Here is a 15,138-nt window from a genome sequence, read left to right as displayed (position 1 = left end):
AGTCATTTTTCTCTGAAAGCTCCCATGGCTTTCTGAGCCTCCAGTTGACAGGGGAGGATCCAGAAGAATTTCAGAAGCAATCCTAATACAGTAGGGTTTTGAAACATACTCCACTGGGGATTTTCCCCCGGGATGGGTGGGGGGCCTAATTGGGAAAGGCAGGGGACTTTATTGCAGGCCTTTAATTATTGGAGGACAGCAATAAGGGGGGGTGCACCTTGACAATCTGAAATTCCTCAGAGGACCTGTGACCTCAATAAAAGAAGAGCAACCTTGGAGCTGATGTTATTTGAACTGTCAAGTGATCTCTACAAGCTGTTTTCACGGAAGCTGCTTGCTAAACAAAGCAACAGATGTTGCCGGGTGGAATTAGGAGACGTATCATCCAGCCCGTGTGTTGAGGTGGGATCCCAGGGGATTAGTCCATGTCAATCAAATTAATAGTTGTACTACAGAAAAAAGAGATTTATTCCATCCAGGGGCCTGAAGGGCAACCAAAGTGGCCAGTTCTGCCCTGGCAGGATGCAGGCGGCCCATGGTCCAATGTCCAAGCCATGCCATTAGTGTGTGGGCTTGGGCCAACAGCAGACCCTGAAGCTAAAATAGGAAGGTTGTGTGGCGGAGATTCAGCTGGAGTACTTACTGAACTCTGCCCAGAGTAAGGAACAGCTTGTGCTTGGGGATGTGTGTACTTCGTGCTAAGAAAAAGATCTTTTTAGTAATATTTAGTAATATTTATTGGATCTTTTTAGTAATATTTAGCAGTTTTATTAGTTTTAAAAACTGACACAGTTTTTAAGGTAGGAGCTAACATCTCCTAATTTTTGATGGTTGTAATGTGGCCACAGGGCTTGCTACCTTTCACTAGAGGGGCTGGTGTAGGCAATGCACAAATCTAATGAGACAATGATGTAGGAGGAGGCCAAAGCCCCACCATGAAACACTGAAAATCCATTTCTGCTACTGATCTGGATTTCAGCAGCCATTGCTCATGCATTGCTGGTTCAGACTACAAGGATGAGCCTTCAAGGAGCTTTGAGCTTGTTCACTCTCTTCCTCTCATCCCCACATTCCCTCATGCACACACATCCCCTCTCTTCTTTCCTAGTAGACCATCATAGGAGATCATCTCAGGCAGACAGGCATCAACCATGACTGCCCATTTAAGAAGTCCCCAATCCACCTTTGTAGGAGTGAGCAGCAGCCCAGTCAAGAAATGGGAGGGACAGGGAACAGCAGCTTTCACCTTGGACTGATGAAAAGCCCTTGGATTTAAATAGCCCAGAGGTAGCTGTTTTCAGGTGCTGGAGGAGGGATGAGGAGCAGAGCCCTGAGGGTGTCATTTCTTGACACCACTGAAGCTGCAAGGAGGTTTGGGGGCCTCTGATAAGAATTTCCCCCTTCACCCCAGCTTTTTTAAGAGAAAAACCTGGATAGGGTCACTAGGTGTGACCCTAGAATCTCCCAAGGAGGAACTAGCAAGAGACCCACTGAACCAATTGGTCCCTAAGTAGTATAGCTCTGGGAAATAGACCATTGGAGTACCACAGATCTCACAAGCTGGGGTGGTTCTATTCACAGAACTGTCCATCTTACTGGGGCCAGACTGAATTCCTGGAATCTACAGAGGGAAATGGAGTCTGTTTTGCCCAGGGAATGGACTGTGAGATTGGATCTGTACAAAGAACCTAAACTCAATAAATAGCTGAAGTTTCTGTACTTTAAGCTATCTTGCTTTTAACTGGCTCTTCCATTTTGGCCTTTTCCCAGTAGGGCCCGTGGATCGCAGCATCTCCTAGGTGCCCCTTCCCTGTGCCTGGCTTACACTTAGCTTGAGGCAAATAGTAATGTTTTGTGTCATATCTGCCAGTGAGCTGTGGTTTGTGCTTCCCTTGGAAACCAAGGTTTGATTGTGGTTTCCAAACCTGGTTTGTAGAGTGCATGCGAACCATCATAAGTTAGTTTGAAATGGTGGGCTCCACTTTCTCAAACCAGGCAAAATGACTGGTCAGGCAAAACAGTATATTGTGATTTGCTTCCTACTAGGAAGAGAACAAGGTAACCGCCATTCAGTGGGGAAGGGAGAAGGGGAGAGCGTACCAGATTCAGGGCATAATCAGAACTTCTACCGGCAAGGTTTTGTGGAGTGGTGGAAGGAACCACAGCCACAGCCTCGTCATTCATGGTGGCCGCAGCCACTGTGGCAGCCAGTGGGAGGCCAGCTCAGCCCGGAGAGCTGAAGGGAGGACCAAGGTGCAAGGTGGGAATTGGATTGCTCTGTAAGGCTTTTTGAAGGCTTGTTGAGGACCTACCAGGGTGAAATAAACAGCATTTGCAGTGGCTGTAAACTGCCCCTCTTTGTGGACTCATTCTGGGCCCAATATATTATTTTATTCTAGCTGGAACTTGACCAATCTGAACTCTGCAAAGGGTCATCTCTCACACTCCTCAGACTTAGCTGCTGGTTCGTTGCTCTCTCAGCATGACTAATTGTTACCCGGAGTCCAGTGTAGAGCAGCATGCAGTCAGAGCTCCAAATCTCACCTTGGATTGTTGCCAGTTCCAGACTTGAAAGGGTGAGAGGTATTTTTAGTTGCAAGCACTTCTAAGAATTCAAGTGCTTGAGCAACAGCTGGAAGTTCCACTTCTCTTTCATGTATGTTTCTAACACTTTCCATAGAGACCGCATTCCTCGTTTGTGTCTGATTTGTTTTTTTAAGAAATAACCAAAAGAGCAATTGCATTTGGGTGGTTTTAAAAATAGTTATTTACTTTAGTTTAATAATAATCATGATGATGATAATTTTATTATTTATACCCTGCTGATCTGGCTGAGTTTCTTCAGCCTCTCTGGGTGGCTTACAGGTATAAATAACCCCCCTTATCTCTTGGGCTCAGACCAGTTAACAGGATTTTGTTATCCCATTTGTTATAGGTGGGGTGTCATGATCTTACAACTACAGAAATTTGGGGTGGGGATGGGACTGAGGACAGTGGGGGATCAGAGTGGGGGGACTGGGGACAGTGCCTATGCCCAGGGCCGACTCTTGAAATCCTGGGGAGACCAACATTTGAAAGAAGAGTTCCCAGATCCTGCACACTTTCTGCTGGATCACGTTGATGGCCTCAGATGTAGAAATCTTATTTCAGTGCTAGAAGACTTCAGCACTTGAAGTTTGGACTACACATGGTTTTTGGTTTTTTGGGTTTTTTGTGTGAATAGCACACACCCCTCGGGTAGTTTTCACAGTTAGCTCCTAACCTCCTCAAGCTTCATGAGGCCTTTAGCATTGCACATTATGTGATCTGCAGCCATTACTCCACCTCCTGCCCCCCAGGAAAAGTATTGTGCTCAGAGGGAGGGTAACCTGTTCCCATCCAACCTTCAGTGAAGGAGCAGAGACTTCGGTGCTTCTTTTCCTCTTCCTTCCCCATGCCTTTTTTTCCTTTTGCATCGTGTTCGTTAGATTGTGAACAGCAAGCAAGGATTGAAGGAGCACTGCACATATATATTTTAATATCTCTATAGCACTAAGAAAATTTTAGGTAGTTGATGTGCTTAACAACAACAACAAAATGTTACCCTGTCATATACAGTGGTACCTCGGGTTACATACACTTCAGGTTACAGACTCCGCTAACCCAGAAATAGTACCTCAGGTTAAGAGCTTTGCTTCAGGATGGGAACAGAAATTGTGCTCTGGCGGCACAGCAGCAGCAGCAGGCCCCATTAGCTAAAGTGGTGCTTTAGGTTAAGAACAGTTTCAGGTTAAGAACGGACCTCCGGAACGAATTATGTACTTAACCCGAGGTACCACTGTACTTCTGTTCCTGGTTCAAGCTGCTCCATTCTGTTTTCCCTGGCAGCCCCTGTCCCTGTTTTCCTCCCACCGTTTCCAACAGTCATCAGCATTCTGTGCCTACTGAGCATGCACAATCCTCATGGTGCCATTTTGGAAATATATCTATGCTCCATTTTGAGCTTTGAGAGAGAGAGAGAGAGGGATACTATCTCAGTTACATTAAAAACTTGGATTTTTCCATTGAATCATTTGGACGGCTCTTTCCCTGGGAATATCCAAAAATAGATTTTTGGTGTGTGAGCCAGGAAACTGGATGGTTCTCTTTGCCCTTGTTATATCTATGTGTCTCGTCCTTCCTCCGCCTTTTCTAAAAGTCTTAATCTGCCCTTGCTCAAAACCCACTGCGAATTATATAGATTAACATTCAGAGTGTGGCCATTGTACGTAGAGCTTCTATGCCTACTTGGCTGCACATCAAGTGCTTTAGTGTTCGATTTCTATACCTGTGTTATGTATACATCCAATTTCTATGGTTTAACTTTCCAGTCGTGCTCCTCTGCCTCTGCATTGCCGAATAGTTCCCAGGTGGCTTTCTTCCCAGGTGGCTTTTCGTTTTCTTGTAGCAACTTCTGTGCACCTTGAGTGGGCCATGGTGATGTGCAGCATTCGTTTGGGAGTTAAACAACTTTTATATCCAGATGTTTTAACATTCATTCCTGAACGTATTCAGGGAAACGCTGGAAGTCTAGCCAAAATATGCTCTTAAGCAACGTTTCTGACAAAGTTGACATTGTCAAACGATCCATTCATTATTGAGAAGAGTTATTTAGAACGCCCTAGTGATTGGAGCCCATCCCAGAGTATCGGTAATGCAATCTCGGAAGATATCAGATGTTTCACTTTCCGCATTTGCTCTCTCAGAGTGTTGGAGATCTTGCTGGAAAATACCTGGGGAACAAGCTCTGCCTTTATCATCCAGGAAGGCAGCGTTACCCAGGAAAAGGGATGTTCGCTCGTGCCACCTGCCGCAACTCACACAACCCCAAAGATGCCTCTCCGACTTTTATTGCAAATGCCACCAAGGGACCCCTCCGCAATCTGCCAAGGCCTGTTTAGCGCAAACAGCAGATCCTATGGTAAAACTGCTATGGTATTACAGAATTACCGTATTTTTTGCACCATAACACTCACTTTTTTCCTCCTAGAAAGTAAGGGGAAATGTCTGCGTGTTATGGAGCGAATCCCTGCGGGTGGCGGGGGGGATCTGTTGCAGTCGTGAGCAGAGGATCCATGGTTCCCCTTCCTTCCCTCCTCCGTGGTTACAAAGCATGGATCCACATGGATCCTCAGGATTTTTGCATTGGGCTACTCCAAACTCACTGTCAGATCACATGTCTGTGGCCACAGCATGAACCACAAAAATCATATATCCACTATTTCGTTTAGAATATTTTTTTCTTGTTTTCCTCCTTTAAAAACTATGTGCGTGTTATGGTCTGGTGCGTGTTATAGAGCGAAAAATACGGTAAGTGCTCATCCATAAAAAAAACATAATAGTAGGAATTCAGCATGGCACTTCTTTTATTTCTGCTTGCCAGACAGAACAATCCTCCTTTCCTTCTTCCCCCATCCACTGTTCTGCTGGTTCTCCTGACCCTTTGGAGCAGATTTGGGGGAGAGCAGGAAAAGCCCCATTGCACTAGCAGGAGCCCCTGGGCCGGCTTCTGCTAGCCTGCTGGGTTAGTTAGTGGGTTCTGCTTAAGTTCTATTCAAAATAGACCCATTAAAATTCATGGACCTAAATTAGTCATGTCCGTTAAGTGCGTCTTCGTATGACTAACATTTGATACTACCCCATGTGTCCAGAAAACTAGTCTGTCTTCCTAAGAAGGTAGTTTCTATTATTGCTGCTGTGAGTGTTTAATGCATGTCTACATGCAGACACTTATGCATGCATTCAACAGCCAACCACCACCCATTGGGAGCTGCTGTCTTAGCTGTCATTGACCCTGCCTTTAGGGTGTCTTTATCTCATTCAGGTGAAGGGGCACATGCACGTGCTGCCAAAGGACCCTTTCTTACTAATGCTGAGCCTTCCAAGGGGTACGGTCAGCTGGGCCTTCCCTGCCACCGAGGCCTTCCTTGGCACCCAGAGTGTTTTCTGGGGTAGGCTTGAAGGAGGCATTCTCTTGTAGCCAATAGAATAGGTTACGGCAGAGGTAGCTGTCCAGATGCTTTGGACTTCAACTCCCATCATGCACAGCTGTAGGCCATACTGGCTGAGGCTGGTGGGAGTTGTATTCCACAACATCTGGAAGGCACCATATTGGCTACTTCTAGGTGAAAGTGTGTGCTTGGTTGCTGTGCGGTTCCCAATAAACGTGCTCTGGTTTGTAAATGTGTTTGTGGGTCCGAAAAGGTAGGTGGCCTCTGCCTTGCATCTTTATTTGGGTGCCTGGAATTCATGATTTGCTTTGGCAGAAGTTAATAATCTTTTCTCAGCATATCTAAGCTCTGCCGTCTATTCTGTCTCTACAGGTAGATGATTTATACTTAATTGCTATCTGCCACTGCCGGGGAATCAAGTCCCTCAGGGATCTTACTGCTGAGCACCTGCCTTTGCTGAAGAACATCTCACGAGAAGGGAAGGTGAGCCTCCTCATCTCTTTTTAATTGATTCCCCCCCCCTCCTGATTCTGTATTAGCGGAGCTCACGCCAGCTTCCTTGTTCATTGCTGACTATCTGCTTGCTTTCTCTCACACACCTTTGCACAAAATAAGCAGGCAGTTGTGGCAATCCAGGTGCTGTTCCTCAAGGTCACATTTTAGTCGCAGCGTGTGTGTCCCCCCCCCCCATTACTAGCTCTCTTTCATTGTGGGGAACTGCAATCCCTGCTCCCCCAAATTAATGGATCATAGAGTTGCCAACTGATGAAGGAGATGAAAGAGGGGGAACCCTAGCCTACTACTATGCATTTAACAGTGGTCTGATGTAGAAATAATAATAAAAAAACAGGAAGAAACAATATTTTGTGGCATGGAGCTCATGGCTGTAGATCAAATTGCTGTTAAACAGAAAGCTGCAGCTGAAGCTGGCCACCTTGGTGGCAGTTAAGATGATAGTGTCGTGGTGACCAAGTCCTGCTTTCCACACATCATTAGTATGATACTGGACCCCCACTACAGCTTGAAAAAATGTTTTTATTATGCTACTTTTAAAGGCCGTGTAAGTCACCACTGTACTGCTTGAGCACACGAGGATATTCAAGAAGAAGAAGAATTCATGTAGATCAGGTGTGGAGAACCATTGCCCTGCCAGATGTTGCTGGACTACAACTCCCATCAGCCCCAGCAAGTAGACCCAATGGCCATGAGTGGTGGGAGTTGTAGTTCAGTAATATTCGGAGGACCAAAGTTCCCCCCTACCTGATTGGCTCCAAATGCAGAGATGAACAGCAGGAGTGCCTGTCTGCCTTCAGAGGAGGTTCCCAATTGCAGCCCTAGGTAGTTTGCAATTATGAATCCAGAGCCACGACGGGAAATCTCCTCTGAAGATGAGCAGGTGGTGTTGTGTCTCTCCATTGTAGGACCAAATGAATGATCTAATTGCACGCAACGTAAGTAATCACAAACACACAGGTAGCGAATACCTGCATGCTAGTTGGGGAAGGGTCCAGCTCCATGGTAGAGCACTTTCTTTGAATGCAGGAGATCCAAGATTGAATCTCTGGATAAGGATGGGAGAGGCCTTTGCCTGATACTCTGGAGAGCCGCTTCGTGTTTGTGTAGACAGCATTGAGCTTAGATGGACCAATAAAACCTGACTTGGTACAGCACAGCTTTCTTCCTTATATCTTCTCTCCACCCTTCACAACAGTGCTAACCTTGAACTTTTCTTTAAGGTTTTGCTTTTGAAATTTTTTTCCTCCCTCTTTGGGGCTAGAAAGCCTATCTTACCTCCACCCGCATTTGAGGCGCCCAAAGTTGTGAAAAGGATTATAGCTGATACCCATCCCCCAGCATACATGTGTGATACACATATCAACTTTACTGGCACCAGAAGCAAGAGGAAATTTGGGGGTTGGGGGGTGGCATCTGAAAGGCCCTCTGTTCCTCTTTAGCTGCTTACTCATTTCCTGTGAATTTTGTGAGGCATTTGCCCATGTCAGCATCTCAGCTGGCAATCCAGAAGAATTCATGCTTACTCTTCACAATTTATTTTGAATATTTCAGACCCAGCAGTTTCTACACCATGGTATGGATCTACCGCTTCTCCTGCCTATGGTCCGCCCTCCCCCCTCTTCTGCCTCCCCATTTCCTTTCCCTCTGCCACCACTTCTTAGTCTTCTGGGGACAATTATTTCTCCCTAGTGATGAATTGCCTGCTGCCAGACAAAACTGACAAAATGAAATGTGTCTCTCTGGGGCCAGATGTTGTGCAGAACTCTTCAGAATTGAGTGGCACTGTGCCGAACAGCTGGCACCCACATGGAAATTCTGGAGGAATTGGCTTAAAGGCTGGGAGAGACCGCAGTCCTGTGCACATTAACATGGGTATAGAATTGAGCTGCGTAGATCAGCTTTGCAAAAACTATCCCTTCTCTGCCCACCTAATGTGTAGGGTGGGCAGGTGAAAAGCAGGACAGAGCTCCTGCCCCTTTAATTTTAATTCTCTCTTGCACACAAATGTTAAAGCTGCAGGAGACCCGCCCTCTTTTTCACCCAGCTTTCATCTGTGCTTTCGAAATGCCACGTGCATCACTTAATTGCTTCAGAAACCAGAGGTTTTTCCTAGCTAATGGTGCATTTTAGCAGCATATCAATGATAAGGTCTTCTGGTTATTTCCATGAATACAGAAGATGTTCAACAAGGGTTGGTAGGGGCATTGTGCTCTTCTGAAACAATCAGCCACAAGTATGTGTCCCCCTTGGCCTGGGAGGTCAGCTGGCAGTGCTCAGGCTGGAACAGAAGGGTCCGCTGAGGGGCTACGGCACTGGTGGTGCAGGAGGCAAGGAGCTGAAGATGGTTTACTGGAGACCCTGATTGAGACCTGCTTCCTCCTCCAGAACCTGACCACAAGGCGCTCCAAAGTACCAATGAAATCCCAGGGATTCAGGCACGTAGCTAAACAGGAACACGGAATAAGATAAGTTTTTTCCACTTGCAACCAAACTAATTTCAATGTCTACCTTCCCTAGGTTGCATCTGTAGACTTGTTTCTAAAATACTTTGAAGAGATCTGTGTGAACAAAAATGGAAGCTTTAACATGTATCCATCCCCTTCTTGTCCTGTGTTCAAGTGGGAAAACCTCTCTAATTCCTTCTTCCTGCTTAGCTTCCTGTTCAGCCAGTTATATATAGTAGAGCCATACAGCTGAAAATTGTATGAGCTTTTCACTTGTCTTTTAAATATTCTATCCAGGGTGGGAGGGGACTGCCTTTGTATAAACAGCAGGTAGCAACTTGGAACCAGTGCAACCAAAAATAGCCTTTATTCCATTTTCACATTTTTTAACCATCACCTATGACTGGGTCCTAACAATGGCTAAATTGTTGATTTGGGTGATAGTGGAGTTTAAACAGAGCCAGGTCGGTCTGTTTCTGCTTCCTGCCATGAAATCCAACAAGTTCATGCCAGCATCTTTGCTTCTCCTAGCCACATCCAGATCCACTCTGGATGCCTTGGAACTTCGCTTACGTAGTTTCAGCATAGAAAAAAGTTTCTTTGTGGGACAATGTTGGTTTGTGCTTCCCCCAAGGGTCCTCACTGGCTCCAGAGAAACAACAAACATCACTGAGAGACCCAGGAGAGGAGGCAAGGGTAGGGATCCAACTAAATCTGAAGACAGACCTCTGGCAGTAATCCACAGGGTCAGAGAATCTTGGAACAGAGTAGCGTAGAGCAGCCTCTTGAGTGTTCTGCAAAGCTAAATTGGACAGAGATGTGGAGCTTGAAAGAGCCTCAGTGGGGAAAGGCTGGACACAGTGGGTTATAGGAAAGCGACTTCCTGATGGGTTTGGGGTCTGACATAGAAGGTGATCTTGTTGAGTGCAAACGAAAACTGTGTTAAATCAAGCACAGAGTTGTTACAGCCGTATCAATGAAACTTTCCCACCGTACGGTTGTAGCTCGGTCACAAGAGTCCCCGGAACAATCTGAGCTCCCAGCCAGCTAACTTGAGGTGCCCCAGGCTTAATTCAATTTCTGGGGAAAGTGCCTGCTAGATTATAACTTTCCTAGAGTTAATTAATATGTGAACAAGGGCATGGACGTACTTACTTACATGAGATGTGGCAAACGTTCTGGGGGCTAATTCTGGGGACACTCCATTATGCATATTGGCAGAGAGAGGAAAATACTCTCCTCTCACAAATACTTAGCTTGAGCTATCCTGATTTCTTGAGGATTTATTTTTTTAAAACTATCATTGTTCAGGGCGAAGCCAAAAAGCACACATAGTCTCAGGATATGAGCAGAGTTCCATCTGAACAAGACTTCTCGCTGGGGTGGAGCGTGGGACCAAAATGCTAAGAGATGCAGGAGCTCTACTTTACAACATTTCTATGCAAAGTTGAAACGTCGACAGGGCAGGTTCTGCATCCCAGAAATAGAGCAACATGATCAGTTTCCTGTAGGTTGTTGTCGTAGAGGAAAATCTCCAAGGCAAATCAGAGAACTGATGTCCCATTCAAGGGATTATCTTTCATGATAGCAGTTACCCTAGACTGTCATGCTAGGAGAGGCTTTGTACATAGGAGAGTTCTTTACATAAAAGGAAGGCTTCCTTCCAGAGATGTACCTAGCTAAGTAGCAGAGGTGCAAACTCCTCTCTGCCTCCTTCCTTCCTTCCCCACAGTCCTTTGTGTGCTGGAGACTTTCAGCCACTCCTTTCCACTTTTACACATAAATTAATCTATGGGGCATAAAGGGTATGTGCCAAACAAATTAATTTACATGTAAAAGTGGGAGTTATTGGCTGCAAGTAAGCAGAGGGTTGTAGCCTTAAGTCACGCCATTACTGTATTTATTTTTCTGCTCTGTTGGCCAGTTTGACAGCACCTTTGCCCCCCCCCGCCCCACCCCCTTAGGCTATTTCTAGTGATCCCTGTGTGCAGAAAACTGCCTCCTTTATATGTCTGTTCCAATCATCTCACTGTAAAGCCAAGGTTTTATTTATACATCCTTTACATATATAGGTTTTCTCACAGAGTGATGGTTTCATGACACACAAACCCCTCAAAAAGAAAAAAAGAAAAAGAAAAAAGGTTTTTACTTTACAGAACGCTACATGAAGGAGCGTCTCCACCCCCATCGTTCAGCCTGGACATTGAGATCCAGCGCCAAGGGCCTTCTGGTAGTTCCCTCATTGCAAGAAGTGAGGTTACAGGGAACCAGGCAGAGGGCCTTCTTGGCAGTGGTGCCCACCCTGTGGAACGCCCTCCCATCAGATGTCAAAGAAATAAACAATTATCTGACTTTTAGAAGCCATCTGAAGGCAGCCCTGTTTAGGGAAGTTATTAATGTCTAATGCTGTTTTTTTTAAAATATTCTATTTGGAGCTGCCCAGAGTGCCTGGGGAAACCCAGCCAGATGGGCGGGGTATAAATTATTATTATTATTATTATTATTATGAAGATGGTGTCAGGGTTATCTGGCTGTAGAGCGAAAAAGACGCAGTTCCTCTTTGGCTCATTCTGGGGGAAGAACCTGGAATTGGGATCCTCAGCTGGAACAGAGTCTGCCCCTCCCAGAACCAATGAGATCGTCCATGGAGTGTTTATTTTGGAATGCGCTGCTTTTCTCTCACTTTCCCTCCCTCTTTTTCCTGATCTTTTCCAAGGGGGTAACTAAGCTTCAAATTGAGTTTTCGTAGGGGTCAGCTGACATACGCTGCCTACGCTTGGAGGCAGACAAAAATGGTTTTTGCTTGATGGCCTTTGCTGTGCACTGAGCTATTTGTGTTCCCTGCCCCATTGTGCCGCCTCTAACCTTTTTTGGGGGTGGGGTCAAGTGGTGTGAATCGATTTCCTTCTTGAATTCAGTAGGATTTACTTCCAAGTAAAATGCATAGTTAGGGTCAGGGAAGTAAAACCAATGTGGATAGTTATTCTCCTCCCACCCCCATCTTTACCCCCTGGAAGAATTCGGACTAGAATTGCAACACAGTTCCCAGGAGATGAAGTCTGAGACTGGGCCAAGGCTCGCTGCATTCTCAAGCAAAATAAGAGCCCTGGTGTTTCTGAAGCGGATCTGACAAGTTCAGTGCCTCTGTTTATAGCTTTGATTACACTTTCCGGTAATGGGAGCCTGTAACTCGCCAAACCCTCCAGTGTGATAAAAGTTGGAATGGAACGCAATAAAAGCCAAGCAAGGTCCCTGTTTAGGGAAAGATGCCAGCAATTCATCTTTTCCACCCACCACGCTCTCAACCCAGTGGGCCTTGTTATTGAGGTAGCCAAAGGGAAATAAGAATTAAAACAGATGAGCAGAACAGAAGGAGCCCCACGTGACGCGTCTGTTGCGAGGGTTTTCTGCTTCGTATGGCTACTGAGTATCAGGGAGACAATGAGTGAGTTTGTTTGTGTTTGTGAAACTTCCGCACACATAAAATGCAACCTGCACATACAATACCAGGTATGGGGAAAGGATCTAGATCAAGGAAAAGGGACCTGTGGCTCTCCCACAGCCCCAGCCAGTGTGGCCCATGGTGAGGGATTGTGGGAGTTGGAGTCTGGCAATGTCTGGGAGTGTTCCCCCCAACATCTGGTTGCCTTCCTAAGAAGAGCATTCCCTACATCTGGGGCCACCACCAAAAGGGCTCTGTCTCTTGTTCCTGCCAAAGTGATGCACCAGGTGTGGAAAACATTTCAGTACAAGGACCACAATCCCTTCTGGGCAAGCTTCTGCAGGCCATACACCTGTGATGGGTGTGGCCAGAGGCCGAAGTTAGATGTCTTCTAACTGCCAAGCTGGGACACAGGTGGCGCTGTGGGTTAAACCACAGAGCCTAGGACTTGCCGATCAGAAGGTCGGCAGTTCAATTCCCATTGATGGGGTGAGCGCCCGTTGCTCGGTCCCTGCTCCTGCTAACCTAGCAGTTTGAAAGCACGTCAGAGTGCAAGTAGATAAATAGGTACCGCTCCGGTGGGAAGGTAAACGGAGTTTCCGTGTGCTGCTCTGGTTCGCCAGAAGCGGATTAGTCATGCTGGCCACATGCCCCGGAAGCTGTACGCCGGCTCCCTCGGCCAATAAAGTGAGATGAGCACCGCAACCCCAGAGTCGGTCATGATTGGACCTAATGGTCAGGGGTTCCTTTACCTTTACCTTTAAGCGCCAAGCTGAGTCTGCTTTCATTTGCCCTGGACTTTTAGCTCAACGGGTTTCCTGGGGCCAGAGTCTTTACTGAGGCCACTTTTTACTCTTCTGCTTTGTGCTGGTGTAATGGCCACTTTCGAAAGTATTTGGACTGGTGTATGAAATGCAGACGAATATTGGCATGATTTGTGGTGCGGTTGCAGAAAAGGTTGGCTCTTTCTGGTTTCAAGCGTTTTTTTCCCCTCCCTCCAGGAAGCCATAGTGAAGCGCTTTGGCATTGGTGGGGCTCAGCTGCGAGTTTACCTGCACTACCAGCCCTCCTACTTCCACCTCCATGTGCATTTCACCGCCCTCGGCTACGACGCTCCTGGATGCACCGTGGAGCGAGCCCACCTCCTCTCGGATGTGATCGACCACCTGGAGCACGACTCCCAGTACTATCAGAAATGCACCCTGACCTTTGCCCTCCGCGCAGACGAACCCCTGCTGAAGAAATTCCAGGAAGCTGGTCGCGTCTAAACTCTCAAAAGACCGTTGAACTAAGTGTACATACGTTTCATAGGGATCGTTTTATATTGCTTTTTTAAGACATTTTGTTTATGGTTTTGTAAGATTGGAGGTTATATTTCGTGTTGCTGTTGGAGCATTTCCTTCCTGTCAATAAATGGGTATGTTCTGGATGCATTGACTTTTTTCCCCCTTTTGGGAGCATGCTTTGCCACCCCTAGTTAAAACACCTCTCCCCAATCTGGTGTCCTAATGTTTGGTGTGTGTGTGGGCTTTTAACAATTATCACACATAAATCTTAGACATTCTACACCATGGGTAGGCAAACTAAGGCCCGGGGGCTGGATCCGGCCCAATCGCCATCTAAATCCAGCCCACGGACGGTCCAGGAATCAGCGTGTTTTTACATGAGCAGAATGTGTCCTTTTATTTAAAATGCATCTCTGGGTTATTTGTGGGGCATAGGAATTTGTTCATTTCCCCCCTTCAAAATATAGTCTGGCCCCCCACAAGGTCTGAGGGACAGTGGACCAGTCCCCTGCTGAAAAAGTTTGCTGACCCCTGTTCTACACATAGGATTCCCTGAATCCCAGGACTTCCCTCCATGGTTTCCCAAGATATTCTTTTCCAACAGCATTGTAAAATATTCTCTTAAAACTCAATTTTTACCATAGTGCTCACTACATTGCGAGAGTTTTTTTTAAATCCTGCCCATGTTTTGGTCCCTAGACTCTTCCCAGAGTAAGTACTAAGCATGAGGCTGACAACACCCCTCATGCTGTGGTTACCAAGCACCCGACAGCCAGGTGATGGTCAGACACTTAGGAAAACCCAGATGTCATAATGACACCATGTGATTGTCAGGTGGGATTTCCCGCTCACCTGTCAAAGTTGACCCGCGGGAGCCAAAAAAGGTTGCCCACCTTTGCCCTAGAGAGCTTCAACCAGTCCGGATGTATAGTAGTGATCTCAGTGGTTCATGGGTCTGATTCAGTATACAGTATCTCCATATATACATTGTGTTCCTTCCTCCCCTAATCCCAAATGCAATCTGGTCCTCCTACAATTAAAATTCCTTAAGGCTGCAATCCTACATATATACACACATTAAATGGGAGTAAGCCCTGCTGCACACAATCACACTTCCAAGTAAACATACATGGCAGTGGTGCCAACTTGAATAAAATATTTAGGGAGGGGGCACCCTGCTCCCCCTGCACCAGAAGGATGCCAGAAGGACAGACAAACAGATGGAGTCTGGAACCAAACAAACACAGTCCAGGGTGAGACCTGGCCCTTTCTAGTTTTCCATCCCAAAACAGAGTGTTCTGTCACAACTGAGCATGCTCACTGAAGTGCTTTGAGGGCAGAACTATACAGTGGTACCTTGGGTTACATACGCTTCAGGTTACATACGCTTCAGGTTACAGACTCCGCTAACCCAGAAATAATGCTTCAGGTTAAGAACTTTGCTTCAGGATGAGAACAGAAATTGTTCCCCGGCAGCGCGG

At 46.3% G+C, this 15,138-nt stretch overlaps 1 protein-coding gene across 4 annotated transcripts in view; it reads left to right on the top strand.

Annotated features, from left to right (window-relative positions):
• DCPS (decapping enzyme, scavenger) overlaps positions 1-13,800 on the top strand; it is a 67,134-nt gene extending 53,334 nt beyond the window's left edge. For 2 of the 4 annotated variants that reach the window (XM_082200643.1, XM_082200644.1), the window contains exons 5-6: positions 6,342-6,452; positions 13,373-13,800. In XM_082200643.1, coding sequence (XP_082056769.1) covers positions 6,342-6,452; positions 13,373-13,639 — 378 coding nt within the window. In that variant the 3' untranslated portion in view covers positions 13,640-13,800. Of the gene's footprint in view, positions 1-6,341; positions 6,453-8,870; positions 9,551-13,372 lie in introns of those variants that run through there. The other 2 variants (XM_082200646.1, XM_082200645.1) reach the window with 2 other exon arrangements.
• The last annotated feature ends 1,338 nt before the right edge of the window (positions 13,801-15,138 follow it).

The sequence above is a fragment of the Podarcis vaucheri genome (genome assembly GCF_965113315.1).
Source record: "Podarcis vaucheri genome assembly, chromosome: 15".
NCBI lineage: Eukaryota > Metazoa > Chordata > Lepidosauria > Squamata > Lacertidae > Podarcis > Podarcis vaucheri.
The sequence above is the reverse complement of the archived record's forward strand: the minus strand, read 5'-3'. Positions and strand labels throughout refer to the sequence as shown.